The sequence below is a fragment of the Rutilus rutilus genome (assembly GCF_951802725.1).
Source record: "Rutilus rutilus genome assembly, chromosome: 13".
NCBI classification, from domain to species: domain Eukaryota; kingdom Metazoa; phylum Chordata; class Actinopteri; order Cypriniformes; family Leuciscidae; genus Rutilus; species Rutilus rutilus.
Window position 1 is genome coordinate 21945026 of NC_140218.1, and position 21844 is coordinate 21966869.

Consider the following 21844-nt stretch of genomic DNA (forward strand, 5'->3'; position numbering starts at 1 on the left):
GCATTTCAACAAAGACATGCATGAGCATGAGCATGAGCATGAGCATGAGCATGAGCATGAGCATGAGGCTTACCAATAATGGTTACAGTGAAATAATACTTCACAAAGACACGTGGCAAACATGAGGGCTTAAAAACACAAGACTAATGACTAGGCAAGGAACACCTGTGAACAATGAAACAATGAACCAATGACAACATGACAATACAGAAAACATGGCAAGATCACATGACTAACAGGGAATCACATGACAAAGACATGAAACATGACTGACATGAAACAAAACGTGACATAATCAGTTGAAAAAGTTCACTAAATCAGTCACCACCAGCCTAAAACAACCAGTAATGGCATCGCCAAATGGAATTGTTTAAAAAAATAAAAATTGTTATTGCGAACACTAACCTCATCTTCCATTGGTCTGCTAAACGGATAGTCCCACCCCAAACTCACGCCATTGGTTGAGCTAGATTGGGCTGGTCTGGATTCTCAAACAAGTCTGGATTCCCAGCATAAACCGATTGTCTCTGTATTTAAGAAGACGTGGTAGAAAGTATTTTAACATTGAGAAAATGACACACCTCTAAATAAGTACGTTTGTGTTTAAGAGGCACGGAAATGCATTTCACCAAAGGATAAACTGTAAAACCAAGGCTATGAAGTATTTACAGTGATTTCCCTGTTGTAAAATCTACCTCATAATAAAAGAGCACAACAATTCACAGGAATGAAGATAAACAGATCTGTAAGATTATAAAAAATGTGCGCTGCCACAAAGGTCTTTAATCAATTTCTCCCAGAATTCCATTAGCGCCTACTTAAATACTCTAGTCATGTACAGTACACTCGGCACACACATCTAATATGTCGTAGGATATTGTTCTTCTGTCATTCTCCCTCTCGCACAGCACAATCTCTATTGTGGAGCCCTGTGGTACCACAGATTTAATTCCACTCCTGTACACTGTCACTCACACCCACTCTGCCTCATTCAACTGTAACCAACACCTCATTCACCACGTCCACCGCTCTAACTCACTGTGATGTGTGAGCGTGTAAGCCTTATATTCCTTCTGGCAGAAAGAGAATGTTCTGTCATCAATCATAGGCTGAGAGCTCCAGCCAAGAGTAATGTTTTACTGTCAAAGCCATTTGGGGTATTAGGCTAATAGAATGAGTTTCATTGTACTTCCTAGAACACACTTTGCTCTTGGTAAGTGTTGATTGCTTTGCACCTGCAGATGATATGTGACTCATATTACATCTACCCTCAATCTTTGATTTATTTCAAAACCGGAGTCAGTGGGCTATTTCTGTGTGGTACAAACGCTTGTATTATTGTGAGCGTGGAGGTTATTTTGGCCGAGGGGCAGATGAGGCAGCTGTTGACTAATTTGCTGTGAGCAAATAAAGGATGCTGTCTGTGGGAAAATGTGCGAGTTTTGGATTTTGTCAAAACACTGCATGACTTTAACATATCATTCTCTGCAGTCACATGGCAGGATGGTGTAGGTTTTGTTTTTGAAGTCCCCCTGTGGTGAAAATCAAGCTTTTGATGTTTATATGTCTATGTGGTGATTTTGATATGCTTAGACAAACCATGTGCAAATTCATAAGTCAGCACCATTGTTGAGTATTTTCTCTTTAAAACTGCAGTGAACCAAAGACCGTCTCAAACCCGGTTTGAAATCACTGGTGTTTCTGACATCATAAACTACCTCGTAACCAATCACTACTTCAACGTGTGATCGTCAACGTGTGGTTCTCTGAGCTGGTGCGAGTGAGTGGAGGCGGGGATAATTTGCATTTTCATAGAACCGCATACTAAATGAGGCAAGGTTGTAGGGTTATATTCAAGCTATTTTAAGGCATGAAGATTTTTTTTTTTTTTTTTTTTTTTAAGGAAAAAAACCCCATTAAATATGTCATTTTGGTGATCAAAGATGAGTTTTAACGGATACAATTATTGACTACAGGGGGACTTTAAGTATATTCTAAATTATGAATGTGTTAACGCTCTGATTCACCCAAGAGTCCCAGTTTCATGAGGTAGGCCTATGTATATCCTGACTACTCACTAAAAATCTAAATAGGCCTATGTCACAGTTTCAGCTGCTCAATCTTTCATGTACTGTTACATTTTACGCTTACGAACTTTCTATTCATCAAAGAATCTTGGATTTATATATTTTTTTTTTTACAGGTATCATAGTTTCCACTAAAGTATTAAGCAGCACAGGTGTTTTCAACACTGGTATTAATAAGCTGTTTCTTGAGCAGCAAATAATACATTCAGCAAATCAGTTTGCATGTATGGTTGTCATAACAATAACTTCACGCACTATCTGCTGCTCCCCGTCATACTCTCAATGCAGGCAGCTTGTCACATTAGCTAACAAGCTGGAGTTATGCCCATAGAACACATGTGTAATTACATTTGATGGTTTTTGATTTCAGTGTGGTGAATAATTTGTTTACCAAAATATTTCATTAAATAATTTAACTTGTTACTGTAAATTCACATTAAAATCAGAAAGAAAGTATTGTAAAACGTTATTTGCATTTGATTCTGTTCAGAAATTGGGGAAACTGAATATATAATAAAAGTTGATTATAGACTGAGATGCCCTGGAAGACAAATGAAAGGTTTAAAATAAATACAACATCAATATAATACACTACAAATATTATATGATATGATCTTTTGAAACTGCTGTTATTCCTCTACTGCTGTTATTTTTTTATTTTAATGGTGGGATTTTAAAGTTTAAGAGTTTGGGCCCTATCTTGCACCCAGCGCAATTGACTTTGTACACGGACGCATGTATCATTCCTATTTTGCACCCGCGCAAAGCGGACTTTTCCCTCCACAGAAGCACGTCGGTTAACTAAGAAATACACTTGCGCTCCCCGGGGCGGTTCAGCGCAAAGAGGAGGCGTGTTCCGGCGCAAACGTTCCCTCATGCTATTTTACAGGTTTAGAAAACAATTGCGCCACTAACCGAAAAAAAAAAACAGTTTAAAGTCATTGGCGCGTTGCGCATGTTATTCATATGCTATTTTAAGGGCGCATGCTTGGCCTTAATCAATGTAGCGTGTGCACAACGCGCATACACTTTGATTCTCTCATCTACACACAGACGCAGCAGTTATCATTTTTGCAAATCATACATTATTACGATAGATAGATAGATAGATAGATAGATAGATAGATAGATAGATAGATAGATAGATAGATAGATAGATAGATAGACAGTTTATTATAAAAGCATACATCTAGCTTACACATTTACCCAAATTATCATACGCCTGTTTAACCGAAGTTAATTTGGGTGTGTTTCTCCATCCCCAACGTCCCTGACGAGAACGTCGGTCTCCTCGGCTGTGAACGCTCCTCGGCCTTGAACCGCTCCTGGCGTGCGCCTGGCAAATCCGCCGTTATAATAGGAATCCGCTATAGAACAAGCGCCTGCTCTTAAAGGGAATGTGAGATGATGCTTTGATTGGTTTATTTCACGTTACGCCCAAACCACACCTATGAATAATGAAGCTACTTCAGACCAACCCCTTTTAGATTTGCGCCAGGCGCAAGAGTCATTTATCCCGCTGGGAAAATAGCAACAGCGCCAAGACCCGCCCACAAAGTTACTTGCGCTTTGCGCTTTGACACTTGCGTTTCAGATCGTTAAAATAGGGCCCTTAGTCTGTTTATGAATTGTAAAGTATATGCATTATCACGTAAACATCTCTTTTCGGCAACACAGATTCTTGCTGAAGCAGTTGAAGAAAAACCATTGCCTAAATATCCAGTTCAGACCTTATTAAAAGAAAGCTTTCAAAAAAACGTAATTAAATTCTTAATTTAAAAAATAATCAGTTCTGAATAGCACAAGCGCATTTGCATTTTGTTTACAGTCAGACTAGTCAGCAGGGAAAAGCTGTGCTGTGATTTAACAAGGTCTTTGTTAGTTTGTTCCACAGATATATCCGAGTGCCATTCGGCTCTTTGTGTGCCAAACAAAAGATTATCAGTGCGAGATAAAGCTTCAAAACTGCACTGGAGGCCCATCAGACGGCATTATGAGGGCTTTCACTTCCTTCCTATTTTTCTCTTCGATTCCAAACAGAAATATAAAGATGGCTTGTTTTATAAGGAAATGTGCTCGTGGGGGAGACATTAATGTGAGCTCCGGATATTTATGTATGTGCGATAGATCTTCAAAGGAACAAAAATGAACTTCAATCCCTAAATTATTTACTTGTTTATTCTGATTTGCTATTCACTATAGTAAACTTTCTCTACCTTTCTTAATGCAGCCTGTCCATCTGGGTCCTTTAAAGCCTCTCAAGGGGACCAGAAATGTCTCCAGTGTCCCATCAACAGCCGCACCACCAACGAGGGTGCCACCAATTGTGTCTGCCGCAGTGGATACTACCGAACCGACTCTGACCCTCTACAGATGCCATGCACCAGTATGTCATTCTCTTATGCTATTTACAGTGATTTTGACTCTCTTTTTGGAAAATCAGACAGGCTTTGATCTACAAAGCACTCAGAAATAGGACTTTCACAGTACAGATGGTAATAAATAAGGATGCCTGATATATCAGTATACCATATTGGTTACTGGCCAATATTACAGATTTCTCAAAAATATAAGTATTGACCAATATTACAGATTGTTTTATTTTTTTTATATATCATTATCATTTAATATTTAAATGTGCTGCTCGTTTCCTGTTGTTGTTGTTGTTGATGTTTTTTTAGTTTACTTTTGATATCCTCTAACTTTCAGTTGAAGTAATTTAATAACAATAATATAATAAAACAAAACAAATATACATTTTTCATACTGTATGTTGTGATTCAATTGTAGCATTTAAATGGATAGTGTTTTATTTTATATATGTAAATTTTAATAGCTGTCATTTATTGATTATCCATAAGATGAAAATAATGATTGACTTGTCAGGTAGAATTTAATTATTGGTGCATATCAAGTAATAAAGATTATTATTGTTGTTGTTTATTAATATTAACAGCAATAGTGTTATTTATAATAATTATTATTATATATAATGCTTATATAATAATGTAATTACATATTATTATTATTATTATTATTATAATAAAAACAATCATTATTGTTGTAATTATAATAATAATAATTATTATTATTATTATATATTATTATTGCCATTTGATATATATTAATGATATAATAGACAGTGGCAGGTTTATTAAGCTACAGTTTACATTGCATTTGCAAGACATATTGCACTGGTTCAAATACACATATGAGCAGATTTAAAAGCAGTTTTATGCTTTTAATCAACCCGACAGCCCTCAAGTACTGAATTGAGTTTATGCTGTGAAAAGACTGCTATTGCGAAATACTACTTTATTTTAGTATCAACTTCATTCACACAGTACCCGTCATTCTGACATCTCTACGCAGAAAAATAACTTCAGCACAGGAGACTTGCTTGAGCTTATAGGCAGTCTTTTGTCTTTTCATTTTTTTTGTATGCGGTTGCCCTATTTAAACCTTCAGTTAAGTACAGCAAATGAAAATGTGTGCGTAACTCACTGAACATTCATTCGTTGCTGTAACTCACCGAGCAGCGAGATTGACCCGTCGAGATTTGCATAATGCTCTGTTCTTTTGGGAAGGGTGAGCCTGTGTGAATAGTGGAGTAGTGCTCTACGCTGTCAGTAGTCTGAACTGCTGCACTGTGTCCAGAATAGAGGGAGGAGAACATTCTTCTCTTTAACTCTTGTTTTACATTACAATGAACCACTTCTCTTTTCATCTCTTGTCATTACCCATTATGAAATTGTTACTTTAATGTGGCTTGTTAGAAAGCGGAGATTACTTTGATCCAGTTTCTTTTTTAAAGGAGCGATGATAATAGGCTTGTGAATAAGGGAATATCAGATCATAAAGACACAAGACGAAGCAGTTAGAATGTGCTTAAGTCAGCAACCCAGCAGACTATGAGGGGAAAAAAACATGGGACAGGACATGTAAAGTTACTTTACATCACATAGGCCTAATGTTGGGGGGACTTTAGGTAGGCTATTGTTGAGACTTGACAAATTCAAAGGGTTCACATACTTTTTCCTGCACATTACACCACATAATCCAAGAATTCCTAGGCTTGTGTTTAATTAAACTCACGTCCCGATAAGACCCGGACCTGCTGATGAGGCAGTGTGTTTCTCTTTCCACAGCGGTTCCGTCTGCGCCCCATAGAGTGATTTCTAGCGTGAACGAGACCTCCCTGCGGCTGGAGTGGGATCCGCCGAAGGAGAGCGGAGGCCGGCAGGATGTGGTCTACAACATCATCTGCAAGAGCTGCGGTTCGGGTCGAGGGTCATGCACTCGCTGCGGTGACAACGTGCAGTTCGTGCCTCGCCAACTTGGCCTGACCGATTCACGGGTCCATATCAGTGACCTGCTGGCCCACACGCAGTACACTTTTGAGATCCAGGCTGTGAATGGAGTGTCTGACCAGAGTCCCTCCTCGCCTCAGTTCACCGCTGTCAACATCACCACAAACCAGGCTGGTAAGACAGCAGTAAACTCCGGTTACAGTTTGAGACATCGCAGATGATGTTCATAGTCTAAATGCTTTCAACTTGCTGTGGGCTGAATTTGACCTTGAATTTCAGGAGCTTTTATTTAGCTTTTTTTCCTACTATTTTGCTTTTTTGGAAATTTGTTATGGATAAAATACACTGAGCAGTGGCAGGCAGCAGCTTTAGTACATTTACATTTACACTTTTGGCAGACGCTTTTATCCAAAGCGACTTCAAGGTACACATTTACATTCTTGTCAGTTCTTGCTTTCCCTGGGAATCGAACCCATGACATTGGCGTTGCAAGCGTGGCACTGTTTGAGCTACAGGAAAGCAATAGTAGACAGACTATGTAGCAGGAATGGGTCAGACAAGACTTAACTGAATCTGAATAGTAAGGTTGACTGGTTCAGGGGTTTTTAAATGTTTTGATGCCATCGACCTCCAATTGTTTTTTGTAAAATAACAGTAATAATAGTAGTAGTAAAAGTAAATATTAAAGTAGCTAAATATTTAAATGTGCAAAGACATATTTATATTATTAATAACTATTATAAATGTTTAAAACAATATATTTAATAAATAATAATATAATTATTGCTATTTTATTACACTATATATTATATATATTTGTAAAATATGTTATTAAAATTAATAAAAAAATATGCATATATCAGATGTGTATATAAATATACATATATTCTAAAATATTGAATATATATATATATATATATAATATATAATGCATACTATATAATGTGTACTGTAGTACAGGCCAAACGTTTGGAAACATTACTATTTTTAATGTTTTTGAAAGAAGTTTATTTGATCAAAAAGACTTTTATTGATATTGTGATATATTATTACAATTTAAAATAATTGGTTTTCAATTTATTATACTTTGAATTATCATTTATTTCTGTGATGCAAAGCTGAATTTTCAGGATCATTACTCCAGTCTTCAGTGTCACATGTGACATCCAGTCTATCACATGATCCTTTAGAAATCATTCTATATTCAGATTTATTATGAGTGCTGGAAACAGTTTTGCTGCCTAATATATTTGATGAATAAAAGGTTAAAAACTGAACTGCATTTATAAAAAAAAAAAAAAAAAAATTGTCACTATCACTTTTTATCAATTTAACACATCCTTGCTGAATAAAAGTATGGATTTATTTCAAAAAAAGAAAGAAACAAATTACTGACCCCATATTACTGACCAGTAGTGTATATTGTTGTTACAAAAGATTTCTATTTTTAAAACATTTGCTGCTTCTCTTTTATTTTTATTTTTTTACTTTTTATTACTCAAAGTATCCTAAAAAAGTATCACAGGTTATGAAAAAATATTAAGCAGCAGAACTGTTTCCAACTTTTCCAACTGATAATGAATCATCATATTAGAATGATTTCTAAAGGATCATGTTTGCATAGAGTAATGATAATGATAGCATAGACTGGAGTAATGATCCTGAAAATTCAGCTTTGCATCACAGAAATAAATGATAATTTAAAGTATAACAAATTGAAAACCAATTATTTTAAATTGTAATAATACATCACAATATTACATTTTTTTTTCTGTATTTTTGGTCAAATAAATGCAGGCTTGGTGAGCAGAAGAAACTTCTTTCAAAAACATTAAAAATAGTAATGTTTCCAAACTTTTGGCCTGTACTGTATTTGTATAAATATGTGCAAAATATTATCTGGAAAATATATGATATATTATATTATTATATTCCATATAATATATTTCAAATTTTGTCAAACTAAACTTGTCAAATTTTGGTAAATGTTTATTTTTCATATATATATATAAATATAAATATAAATATAATATATATATATATATATATATATATATATATATATATAATTTATAATTTATTTATTTGTATTTTATCTTTTTTACATTTTTATATATATATTTTTTTAATCTTTCTACTGACCCCTATCAAACCCCTCTATCAACCCCCTGAGGGTCCTCAGATACAAATTTGAAAATCCCTGAACTATTGATCCAAAATTATCTTTTGATCTACATTTGTCTAGTGTCATCTCTAGATCCCTGCTGATTTTGTAAATATGTTGTATTGCACATCACCAGACTGTAGTCACACACTAGTGTCTCTGTGAGTCTCACTATTCATGTTGCCCAGTTTTTTGTTTTTCCCTTCTGCTTTGAGTATTAGAGGACTTCATCATGAAACTGATGTGTTTGCATCTTTTTATCTTCACCTGATCAGGTTTCTCATGTTCCTTCAATTTTATCAGAGGACTGAAAGCTAGTCCACAACACTCATCATTTTGCTCTGTACAGGGATTTTAATTGTCAGTCAAAAAGAGCCAGTTCAAAAGCAACATAATAGTGTTTAATAGAGCATTTTAATGAGAGCCGTGCCCCCGGCTGTGCTGCAGTGAACTCGCTGGCCCTATCACTGGAGGCTGGGGCTCCACCGGTGTGCCTGTCAGTCCACATTACTGCTTCACTGCTGCCATTAAAAGACAAAAATCCACCTCACACCACCCGCGTCCCCAAAACACAGAGAGAGGGGACAATGCCAGGACCGGCTGCTCAACCAGAGCCTAAGCGTGAGCTCAACAGCCACGGGTTTACACAGCACTCAGGAACTATAAACGTCCTCTCACGCTCAGGGATTTATTAATAATGTTTCTCAGACAAACTTACAGTACAAGCTAATGGTTTTTATAAAATGCATGAAATGTGAATCAAGTTAGGAAGTGTACTAAAAATAAATAAAACAGTAAAAGGAAATTATTATTATTTCTATTTCTTTTTTTTTTCTTTTTTTTTCTTTTAGATATTTAACCCTAAGGGAAGGAATTTCAAGAATATATATATATGTTTCTTGATACCATAAGAACCTCCATTTTGGAAACATTTGGCTTGTAGGTATTCCCATTAATGTGTTCAAGTCTACATTGTTTTAAGCTGCGATCAACAAGTAAATGACTTTGTCAGTTGCCACAGTGGAAATTCTTGTGGAAGAAATAATGATTCTGAGATCCATTTCAGATGGAAATGCTCGTAATCGGTTCCTCTTATTCTCCTCCAGAATACCGCAAGGACATATGAATTTATGTTTTTCACTGAGAGAGTACTAGTATTTCTCATAAATTGCAGTCAAAGAGAGCAGCGGAATGATGAAGTACCACTTACTGCAGACTCTTTGGAAAACCGATCACCTCATCAAAACGAGAGAACTTATTTTCATATATTATGACTTGCTCTATTTTATAGCCACATACCTGTGGGGGATTCTCTCCAGACGCTCTGGGTTTCTTCAACTTTAGAAACTGCATTTCCTTTGAAATATTGTAGAGCGTTAAATAAACCATGGGTGCTTGGAAAAAACAAGATTTAAAGGATAATAGCATTTTTGTTGTTGTTGTTGTCATTGTGGTCCAAGGAGTTTTATATTTATTACTGTTCTAAAGGTTAGGGTCGGTAAAGAAAATGTTTTTAAAGAAATTAATACTTTTATTCAGCAAGGTTGCATTAAAGTGATCAAAAGTGAGGAAAGACTTTTAAATTGTTACAAATAATTGTATTTCAAGAAAATTCTGTTATTTTTAACTTTCTACTAATCAAAGATTCCTAAAAAATAAAAAATAAATATTAAGCAGCATGACTGTTTTCAACAGTCATAATAATAAGAAATGTTTGGTAACTTTTTACAATAATGTCTCATTTGTTAATGTCATTGTTTGTTGTTCATGTTAGTTCAAAGTCCATTAACAACTTTTTAACTAATGAAATCTTATTGTGAAGTGTTACCAAATGTTTTTTGAGGAGCAAATCAGCATATTACAATGATTTCTGAAGGATTATGTGGTCACCATTCACTTTCTTTGTATGATAATGAGCAGCTTGAACAATCCACTAAATTTTCTTTTTTAATTTATTTCACTGAAGAAAGTCATGCTGGTTTCAAAATATGTGAGGGTGAGTAAATGATGACAATTTGACTGGCTTGTCTTTAATAATGACCCAAATTGCAGTCCTGTCATCAGCTTATTTACAAATTATGGGGGTGAAAAAGTTACATGCGTCTGAGGAATTGAATTTTGTGATTGTTTGAAATGGTTCGTCTTCCTATTTAGAGTGCTAGTCTAATCACATCTTTCTTTCCTAGTGTTGTTTAGATGAATCTCTCCAAAATACACAACGGCATGCTCAACTTCTCAACAATCCCATCCTCCTCACACACCATCCCACCATTCAGCGCAGTAAATCAAGACACAGAGCCTGTTCTGCCCATCGAAACCAGCGCATGGAAAAACACTTCATCAAAGCTCAGGATCGAAGTTTACAGAGAAACTAAATAGCACGAGACATATTTTTTACACAACATTGTGAGCTTAATATTCCTGAGCTCTGATCGGCAACAGAGAACGCAGCGCATAACAACCTGAGGCCTCGAACTCTCAGAGTAATCAACCATCAACTTTATGCCAACTATAAATACAACGTATAAAACATCTTTCTTTGGGCTCAACAGCAATCATTATCCAGAGATGGCACATGTGAAAGAGTATCAGTGTGATTTATTTGACCAATTTATTTTGAAAATGATTCAAATCAATGGTCTAAAAACGCTGAGATATTGTCTTACCTATTATATTTTATCACGCAAGTCTTGGGAATAAGTATTTGGCATATAAACAAACTAATTTTCCTCCCTACACACCCAAGCAAGCATGCCAGGAGCAAACTTCATGTAGAAGGCATCGCTTGGCTTTAAGGCACTGGGATTTGTTTGATCTTTAAACCATGAGTGCAGTTTTATCAACAGCCATAGTGTTTGCCAGCTTTCACGCTTGTCTTTTTGCTTCTTAAGGCTTGTAAATGATAATGAAGTGTTACATGGGCTTCCAGAGTCTTTCTTTCCAGTTAGTAGTCAGTCTGAAGCTGCAGTTGATATAATGGCTCCTCTATATCCAAAACGGCACGGGTGCCAGGGAACTGTGAGTGCTACGCAGAGGCCAGTTAGCATGTGAGCTCTAGCTCCAGAACTATAGACAGTATTGCTGATCTTTGTTGGAAATGGTGTTGTGCTTAGGGAGAAATGCTGTTCAAAAATAGTGAACTCCAGGGGTTCTGTTGAGAAGATATACACAACCATTCAAAGATGTAGGGTTGAATTGATCTTTAAATTATTATTTTTTTTAAGGAGTCTCACCAAGGCTGCATTTATTTGATTCAAAAATACAGTAAAAACAGTACAATTGTGAAATATTATTACAATTTAAAATATTTTACATTTTGAAGTACAATTTAACTTTTCTATTTTAATGTACAGAATTTTTAAATGTAATTTATTCCTGTGTTGGCAAAGCTGAATTTTCAGCATCATTACAGTCTTCAGTGTCACATGATCCTTCAGAAATCATTCTAATATGCTGATTTGCTGCTCAAGGAACATTTCTTATTATTATCAATGTTGAAAACAGATGCTGCTTAATGTATCTGAGGAAACTGATTTTATTTTTTAAGCATTTTGAATAGAAAGTAAAAACAGCATTTATTTTAAGTTGAATTTTTTTGTAACATTTCATATTTACTGTCACTTTTGAACGTTAGAATGCGTCCTTGCTAAATAAAAGTATTTATTTATTTTAAAAAATATAAAATAAAAAATCTTGCTGACCTCAAACATATTGTATAAACATATCGAACATAATCGTTCATGAAAATGAATCATGAAAATCTAAGCAATTTTCTTAATGATCTTTTAAAAATCATAGAGTGTATCAATTTTAATGTTCTTAATGAAAGTCATTAAAGTTAGAGAGTGTCCTTGGTTTGGCTGCAATCTTGTGTGGTGATCGAAACGCTGTCAGGATTGAGAACCACTCTTTATTATGAGCTCATTTTTCATGAAAAGATTTTCAGATGAACTCCTACACTTTATGTATCCAGCTATATATATTTCTCATTTGTTTCCTTTGTTTCATCATCCTCTCTACAGCTCCATCTGCTGTGTCAATTATGCATCAGGTCAGCCGAGCTGTGGACAGTATCACATTGTCCTGGTCCCAGCCAGACCAGCCCAATGGGGTCATTCTGGACTATGAGCTTCAATATTACGAGAAGGTAATACTGAACATGATCCTCTTCTCTCAAAAAATAAAACATTCAATGAACTTAAACTGAGGTGAACTTTAAAGCAATAAACAATTACTTGAGGATGTATTTGTTCTGTTCTTGTACAAGCTTAAATTAGTTTAGTTCATTTATATTGTTAGATCTATTGACTTTCTGCAAAAATATGCACCATTTTATAATTCTAAATGTTAATGTAGGTGTCTGTATGGCTTTTATTTTATGATGATCTCTGATCTTTGGTCTAAATCTAGTATACGGCTGAGTCGAACTCCTCTCTGCTGCGGAGTCAGACTAATACAGCAGTTATCCGTGGCCTGAAGCAGGGGACCATCTACGTGTTCCAGGTACGGGCCCGAACAGTGGCGGGCTTTGGACGCTACAGTGGGAAGATGTTCTTCCAAACAATGACTGAAGGTATTGGACTTTAACAGGCTTTTGAAACTAAACTATTTTGCTGTTTTACTTTCCTAAATAGTAGTCTAATTATTTATGTTCAAGTCAATGAAAATTGTCAGTAGTTAATAAGCTGCCACAGTCTGGCAAATACTGCTTTCCTGTCTCTGAAATGACATTAACCGTAGTCAGTTGGAGGACAATTTTTGATCCATGTCCCAATGGCAAAGCCAGAATCATGAGCCAGTGGCCAAGCCGTAGCAGCATGCTGTTTATTTCCAATACTAATCTGACGAAAATGGAAACATTTGACAGCAGGGAGCACTTTTCTACTTGGGAACACGTTTATTTGTTTCATGGGCATTAGAAGATTCTGTGGCATGTCCAGAGCTGGCGCCAGGACGATCGTTGAAGATGATTTAACAGCTTAAAGGTGCAGTAAGCTATTTTTCAAAAATGCTGTTGTAAAGTTGTCAGACCTTGTTGCCAATCAGTATTAATGGGAGTATGAGGAGAGAGAGTGAGCAACAGGGAGATTTGAAGAAAAGACTGTTGAAAGAGAGATGAGAGACCATACAAAAGAGACAATCTCAGTGGGATATCACTGGAAAATGAAGGGTTATGATGCGGGCTGTAAAGTGTTCGTGAATTTTGGAGGCGGAGCAATGAAGAGAGGGGCTGGGTTTGTTTGGGTTGATTTCAAATATCAACAGTGTTCAACAACAATTCTGGGAGATTGCATGCTGCACCTTTAAGAATGTTTGTCAGCCAATCAGAATCAAGAATTCAACAACACTGTGATATAAAACGTGGCAGCAAAAATATACACTACCATTGCAAGGTTGGGCTCAGTAAGAGGTTTAAAAAAAAAAAAATTCAATTTCAAATTGTATCACATTTTCCTCAACTATATTAAGCAGCACATCTGTTTTCAACATTAATAATACGAAAAGTTTCATGAGCAGCAAATCAGCATATTAGTATGTTTTCTGTAGGACCATGTGACACTGAAGACTGGAGTAATGATGCTGAAAATTACGTTTTAAAATAGAAAAGTTTCTGTTTTGTTATATTATTTCAAAATATCAGTTTTTGCAGAATTTTTTTATCAAATAAATGCAGCCTTGGTGAGTTTAGGTTTTTTTTTTTTTTTTTTTTTAATCTTACAGAGCCCAAATATTTTGTATGTGTATCTTGATTCTTTGCCAACATTTAGATGAATACCCCTACATTTCAAATGTTAATGTTCATATTTAAAATGTGGGAAAACCACATTTGTACTTGGTTGCCTTTGGCTTGCTCAGTTGGGGATATTCTGGGGATATTTAATTTGATTTTATCAATCAATAAATTCCGCTTGAAACAAACCTTGTTGTATTATTTTAATTTAATACTGTGAAGCTGCTTTGATACAATCTGTATTGTGAAAAGCGCTATACAAATATACTTGACTTGACTTGACTTGGTTAAAGAATGAGAAATTATAATGTTTCCTGCAGGTCTGTTTTATTTAAAAATAAAACAGTGATTGAAAACTCTTCCTAACTGATCTGATTTTGTGTCTGCCGTGTGTACATCTGAAGACGAGTATAACTCCAGCCTGCGGGAGAAACTGCCCCTCATTATCGGCTCTGCTGCTGCTGGTGTTGTTTTTCTCATCGCTGTGGTTGTGCTTATTATCGTCTGTAATCGGTGAGTCTGTTGGTAATCATGATCTGGATATAATACAAGTAGAATGCTCTTTTATGAAGTTATTTCACTTAAGGACTTATTTATTATGGCTGAAAAGCTTTGGGATTTTTTTAATCATATGTTAATAAAAGAAAAAATATATATAATATGACTTCTTGTGTTTGCTTGGTTTTATTGTATTTATATGATATTTGTATTTTTGTAATTGAATTTTGTAATTTGCCGTGAAAATACCCTTAGATGCTGACATGGCGTTAAATAAAACTATCTAAATATCGTGATCTGGAATCAATTAAAACTGAACAGATGTTTTATTTCCTCTCTCTCTTATAAACTGAGAAAGAGCTTCAAAGTGCTTGAAAGTTTTTCTTCTGACTTCCTCTTCTCATCAGGAGAGGCAGTGACAGGACAGAGTCTGAATTCACTGACAAGATTCAGCATTACACCAGCGGCCACAGTGAGTAAACCATTCAGACATATATGGAATATTTCATTTGTGCTCATAATATTTACTTGATTTTTTTTTTTTTTTTTTTTAAACAAGACTCAGATCATTAAATGAAAACAGCAGACTGCCTGCACAGCACACATAAACACTGAAACCACAGCACAACTTTACTTACAATTTGATCTTTACCACATAATGCCACTTTATGAACTGCAGTGTATTGGAATGGGTCCATATGGTGATGGTAAAAATGTGCACTTAAGCTATAGTTGACTCAGCATATACATGCAGAAACCATAATTCATTTGTGCTTTATGTCCTCTCCTAGAAGTGCTTGCATGCTCCCACTTTATTGTTTAGCTTGTTCGCCATGTGAGCCAGTGTCATGTTGTATTGATGTTTATTATAATATTATCACATTTAATTTAATAATTTAACTATACATTAATGATTCTTGAGATATGGAACAAAACAGGTTACAGCAGTGGGAAAAAAGTATTTTATTTTAAAATAAATATTCTAAAATGTACAGTACTGTGCAAAAGTCTTAGGCATGTTATTACCTATTATAGTATAGAGGTATAGAGACAGACTAAATCCAGAAGAACTGCGGGAACGTCTCCGAGATGCTTGAAGAAACCTTCCTGCAAAGCTACCTGAAAAACAATGTGCAAGTGTACCTGGACAAAAGCCATTTTAAACGCAAATGGTCGTTACACCATACATTGATTTGAATTAGTTAATAGAAGTTAAATCATAAATAAATTCAATTTGTGATTTTATTTTTGAAAGCATTCTCACTTTACAGCATTTTAGTGCTAGTACTTTTCACAATACTGTAGCTTTGCAGGAAGGTTTCTTCAAGCATCTTGGAGACGTTCCCGCAGTTCTTCTGGATTTAGTCTGTTTCAGTTTTTTTCTGTTTCTTCATGTAATCACAGACATACTCGATGATGGTGAGATCAGATCATCCTGGCTGTTGTCAGATTCCTTGTGCATACAGACATCTCACTGGATTATTACAATTAATGGCAAAAAGAATGTTTGGAAATGTAAACTGATATTTGTATCGGGGGGGGGGGGGGGGGGGGTATTAACATGCCTAAGACTTTTGCACAGTACTGTATATTTACAATTTTGTGACTGTGAAAACATGCACATAATATAATATAATATAATATAATAGGATATAATATAATAATAATATAATATATAAATATAGGGTTGTAATTACACTAAAATAAGAAACAATTTTTACATTTCTGTTGACATTTTGGTGATCTGATTTTAAAGTAGAAATGTTGCTATTTAGCCATATTATGTTTGTCCCACCCCATCTATCAAAAATCATTGAAATATAATTATTACAATATAGGCCATATATTTCTGTTGCATCTGCTGCTGCAGCTCCTGTTTCTCTTTCTAAGTGTCTCCAGGAATGAAGATCTACATTGATCCTTTCACATATGAGGATCCCAATGAAGCAGTGCGCGAGTTTGCCAAAGAAATAGACGTGACCTGTGTGAAAATCGAGCAAGTCATTGGTGCAGGTGAATGTTACTGTTCACATCAATTAGGAATATTTTAATATGCCTGAATTGCATAGAGTGCTGATTTGCAGTCTAACCAACATCTTTGCATCTCATCTAGTTAGTCGAATGCATATAAGCAAATCAACCATTAATTAGAAAGCAGCTACAATCTGGCAAAAAGCCTGGAGCTCTTAATGTGTTCGCACCTTTAATTATTGTTAAAGGAGCAACAAAGTTTTAGTAAACCAGGCTGCTAATTTAATTATATTCATCTAATTGAATTTTATGTTAAATTTCCTGAGGTTTAATCAACTGGTCTATATATGGGTTAACTGTCTAGGTGAGTTTGGAGAGGTGTGTAGCGGTAATCTCAGGCTTCCTGGGAAGAGGGAGATTTTGGTGGCCATCAAGACTCTGAAATCAGGCTACACTGAGAAGCAGCGGCGGGACTTCCTGAGCGAAGCCAGCATCATGGGGCAGTTTGACCATCCCAACATCATCCACCTGGAGGGAGTGGTGACCAAGAGCACTCCAGTAATGATCATCACTGAATTCATGGAGAACGGATCACTGGACTCCTTCCTTCGGGTAAGTCTTCACGACACTGTTTTCAACCAAAATATGTACAACTTTTTGTGCGTTTTGACCGTATATTTACACGACAACGGCGTTTTGGATGCCTGAAAACGCAAACTTTTGAAAACGGGGTTCAAAGTACAAGTTTTTGAAAACAGTGTAAACAGCAAAAAAATGCGAATCTCTGAAGATAATGACGTCATGCACATGCGTATTACATGTTCAGTCTATAGTGTTTCATCACCATCTAACGGCCTGGCAGCAGAATACAGCATTTTTTGGCGGAAAACTCAAAGGAAAAACTTCTCCATTGTCGTGTAAACGTACCCTAAAAGTGCACTTAAGTTTTGTATGTAAAAGCTAGAAGAACACCCAGTAGAAAATATATACATCAATAAATAATCATACTTACTGAAAAAGTGGGTACTGTCCCATATTTAATGGACATGGAGCATTTTGAAAACCTCATTTAGACTTCAAGGAGATTTGAGAAGCATTTCTCAAAAGGTTATACTTCTGTTGTATCGCTGTGGTAATTTTAATCAGACTCTTCACATCCTCATCCTTTAGAAGTGTTTACAAAGAGAATTTGCTTTTTCAGAGCAGAAAACAGCATCTTCTCGACATACACAACAAGAACCAGCTACAGTGTTTGAGAGCGGGTCAAGTTGTTCGCGGATGGACAACGTAGAACATAGGTGGGCATTAGGCCAAATGTGACGTGAAGCCGTCACGGAAGTGGGATTCTAATTCCTGATTCTTTCTTTTGAGAAACAATAACTTTATCGCGTGCTCTTTCGTCTTTAGAACTTTGCAGGTAGCTGCATTACACATTGCATGAAAGGGAATATTCGAAAAAAATGTACTAATATTTTTGGCTACATTTTCCAAAAATCTATTCAGTTCAGCTCTTTTTATCTCACAGTGTGTGACGGCGTTTGTCCTTTTGCTGATTTTAGCTGACCCAGGATTCCATTGGGCAGGACCCAGATGTGTTTGCATAGAGGCACAGCTGGACTAAGTTTCAGATGTTTTTCCACAAGATTGTGACACAAGCTCACAGAACAAAGATGTTTTGCTAGAAAGACTGATTTTATAATGCTAGAAATGCCTTCCTTTCTTAATGTACAGAAGAAATATATGTGTATCCTTATACACTTCCTTAGTATTTTAATATATTTGATATACTTTTGTATTCTCTGTATGTCCTCTTAGCAAAATGATGGCCAGTTCACTGTCATTCAGTTGGTCGGCATGTTGCGTGGCATTGCAGCTGGCATGACATACCTCTGTGACATGAACTACGTACATCGCGATCTGGCTGCCCGCAACATACTGGTTAACAGCAATCTAGTCTGCAAAGTATCTGACTTTGGGCTTTCTCGCTTTCTGGAAGATGACACGTCAGATCCTACATACACAAGTGCCCTGGTGAGTGTGTGTTCAGTGGGTCATATGACTTAATATTTCATGCTAATGCATTATGTGTTCAGTACCTAACTAAATTCAGTGTCCACACAGGGAGGGAAAATTCCAATACGATGGACTGCTCCCGAGGCCATTCAATACAGGAAGTTCACGTCCTCAAGTGATGTGTGGAGCTATGGGATCGTAATGTGGGAGGTCATGTCCTATGGAGAGCGACCGTACTGGGACATGAGCAATCAAGATGTATGGAATCAATTCTTATATGATTACATGGTCATATTGATGATTGCTCATCAAGCTACTGTACATTCATAAAGAGCTGGATAAGGATGTCACCTAGTGGACAAATGATGTCATGAAACAATATCTGCAAGTGCATTCAAGAACATGTTTAGTTTAGTATGATTTTATGAGGTTTCTGATGTGTTCTTTAATCAGTCATTTCTTCTCCCATCCCCCCAGGTAATAAATGCAATCGAGCAGGATTATAGGTTACCTCCTCCGATGGACTGTCCAAATGCATTGCACCAACTAATGTTGGACTGCTGGCAAAAGGAAAGAAACAACCGTCCGAAATTCAGTCAGATCGTAAACACTCTGGATAAGATGATTCGTAATCCTGGCAGCCTGAAGGCTACCACCCCTCTCTCTTCAGGGTATGAGATTTTATTTTGGGTCAACGCAGGCTTGAAGGGGTCAGCAATCACTGAGCATTGAATTCAATTCAGTATTCTTAGCACTGGCATTAGTCTGAACTTTATAATTAGAATTCAGAAAAATCACCATCTAGTTTTAAATTCCTGGATTTTTAAGTAATTTTTGCCTCATTTGCATCTTAAAGAGATGCTTTTGTATATTTTATATCTAAGTTTATAAACTTATGTTTATATAAGTTTATTTTCTATTTATTAAATTAATTTAAAGTTAAGTTTAGACTAGGGCTGTCAATAGATTCAAATGTTTAATTTGTAATCAAAAGGGTATCATGTTTAACGTGTTTATTTTGTCATCATTTGCTATATCCAGCAAAGTATTGAAGGATGATTGAAGGATTGAAGGATGATTCTCACAAAACTGTATTTTCTGCAAGCTTTTTTTAAGGTAAATGTAGGTGTCTTAAAAAAAAAAAAAGAAAGAAAGAGAAACACTTGGAGACTCCAAAAGGACACCTAATAACCCAATGATATAAGGGGTCCATATGATTAACAAATGTATTAAAAAAAAACACATTACAGAGCAAGACTTTTCAGAATTCAGTGTATAGTATGTGTACAGTTCAACAGCAAAGAGCTTGTTTAGAGCTTTTTATAGCTTGTGTACGTTTTAGACATGTCAAGTTGCGATACTGAAAGAACTGACTGCATATATTTACTACAATACACGAATCCACAAAAAATATTAAGCAGCACAACTGTTTCTAACATAATAATAAATGTTTCTTGAGCACCGGATAAGCATATTAGAATGATTTTTGAAGGATCATGTGACACTGAAGACTGGAGTAATGATGCTTTCCATCACAGGAATAAATTACATTTTAAAATATATTAAGATAGAAAACCGTTCTTTTAAATTAAACTAATATTTCTCAATAATTCTGTTTTTAACTGTATTTTTTAATCAAATAAATACAGCCTTGGTGAACAGAGGAGATTTCTTTCAAAAACATTACAAAATCTTACAGACTCCGAATTTTGGAACGGTAGTAAATGTTATTATGAATTCTGAATTGTAGTGTGTCATTTTTAATTCCTTCAACTAGGTCAAATGGTCTGAGATATTTGATTTCTAATTTAGCACTTTCACACTTTTTTAAATACACGTTATACATGTTCCTATCCTAGTGATGTTGAATCTGTTTGTGTTTTACAGCGTACATCTACCTCTGCTGGACCGCAGCACACCAGACTTCTCCAGCTTCAGCACAGTAGATGAATGGCTGGACGCCATTAAAATGGGCCAGTACAAGGAGAACTTTGCAAATGAAGACCTCACTACCTTTGAAGCAGTGTCTCAAATGACTATGGAGTATGTTTTACTATCTTCCATAAAGCTTACTGGATTCATATGGATCATTTTCTTTACTAAGTTACAGGACCAGATGTTGTAGCCACCGGAAACCTACAGTATTACTGTAAATTTGATTGATAGCCTTATCTGCTTATGATGACATTATGCAGTTTATGTCTCTTACGCCCTCTTTCTGTCTTCGCAGAGATATTCTGAAGGTCGGAGTCATACTAGCCGGCCACCAGAAGAAGATTCTCAACAGTGTGCAGATGATGCGCGCCCAAATGAACCAGATACAGTCAGTGGAGGTTTGATTCTTAGGAGTGGAGGACGGGACCAGCCTGTGCACACCAGACCCCTGTGGACCTCCTCGCAGAAAGACGCCCCACTTCAGCAAGCCCTGTGTCCAGAGCCCAGCAGTAGTCACTTTCTCTGGGGATGACCAAGAACAAATCACCACAAGACCTCTATGGTCTCAATACAGCACCAGCACACTGAAGGCAAGCTGAAGTCTTTCCAATGGCCAAAGCTATCCATAAATGTAATTCTGGCTGCATTTACGTGCAAGTTTATGTTCCTGTGTTATCTGTGACTTTGCAGTATTTCAAATAAGCCACATAAAAGCCTCATGTCTTTTTAAATGTTAGTATATCTGTTATTTCATAGGCGTTTAAAGTCAGCATGAAATGGAAGTTGCGATAGTCTTTTCTTCCCTGTTGTGACGTGTATCCCAAAAAAAACAATAGCCTACTTGTGTATGTAAAGTTCTGGCATAGTCACCTTAACCTAAGCAGCTCAACTTTTATATATTTTATAAAGTGCACCCATTATACTATTAAAATTCAAATAGAATTAGAAGAATAGACAGTTCTTTATAAGAATCTCATGCAGTCATCTTTATCATGATACTGTCATATTGGGGATAACTTTAATCAGAATGTTTCCATATGCAGAATAAAAGGGAAGAAAAGGTTGTTTATGCATGTAAATGTAGCCACTATCACATCTTATTTTATGAAGTTTATTTTGGCTGTTAGTTCTGTGG

At 35.9% G+C, this 21844-nt stretch overlaps 1 protein-coding gene across 1 annotated transcript in view; it reads left to right on the plus strand.

The window, feature by feature from the left end:
* ephb2a (eph receptor B2a) overlaps nt 1–21531 on the plus strand; it is a 55913-nt gene extending 34382 nt beyond the window's left edge. The window contains exons 4-16 of the mRNA XM_084427310.1: nt 4318–4473; nt 6236–6571; nt 12584–12708; nt 12972–13134; nt 14697–14805; nt 15198–15262; nt 16681–16803; nt 17126–17373; nt 18577–18792; nt 18883–19032; nt 19252–19445; nt 20662–20817; nt 21005–21531. Coding sequence (XP_084283436.1) covers nt 4318–4473; nt 6236–6571; nt 12584–12708; nt 12972–13134; nt 14697–14805; nt 15198–15262; nt 16681–16803; nt 17126–17373; nt 18577–18792; nt 18883–19032; nt 19252–19445; nt 20662–20817; nt 21005–21113 — 2150 coding nt within the window. The 3' untranslated portion in view covers nt 21114–21531. The remainder of the gene's footprint in view (nt 1–4317; nt 4474–6235; nt 6572–12583; nt 12709–12971; nt 13135–14696; nt 14806–15197; nt 15263–16680; nt 16804–17125; nt 17374–18576; nt 18793–18882; nt 19033–19251; nt 19446–20661; nt 20818–21004) is intronic.
* The last annotated feature ends 313 nt before the right edge of the window (nt 21532–21844 follow it).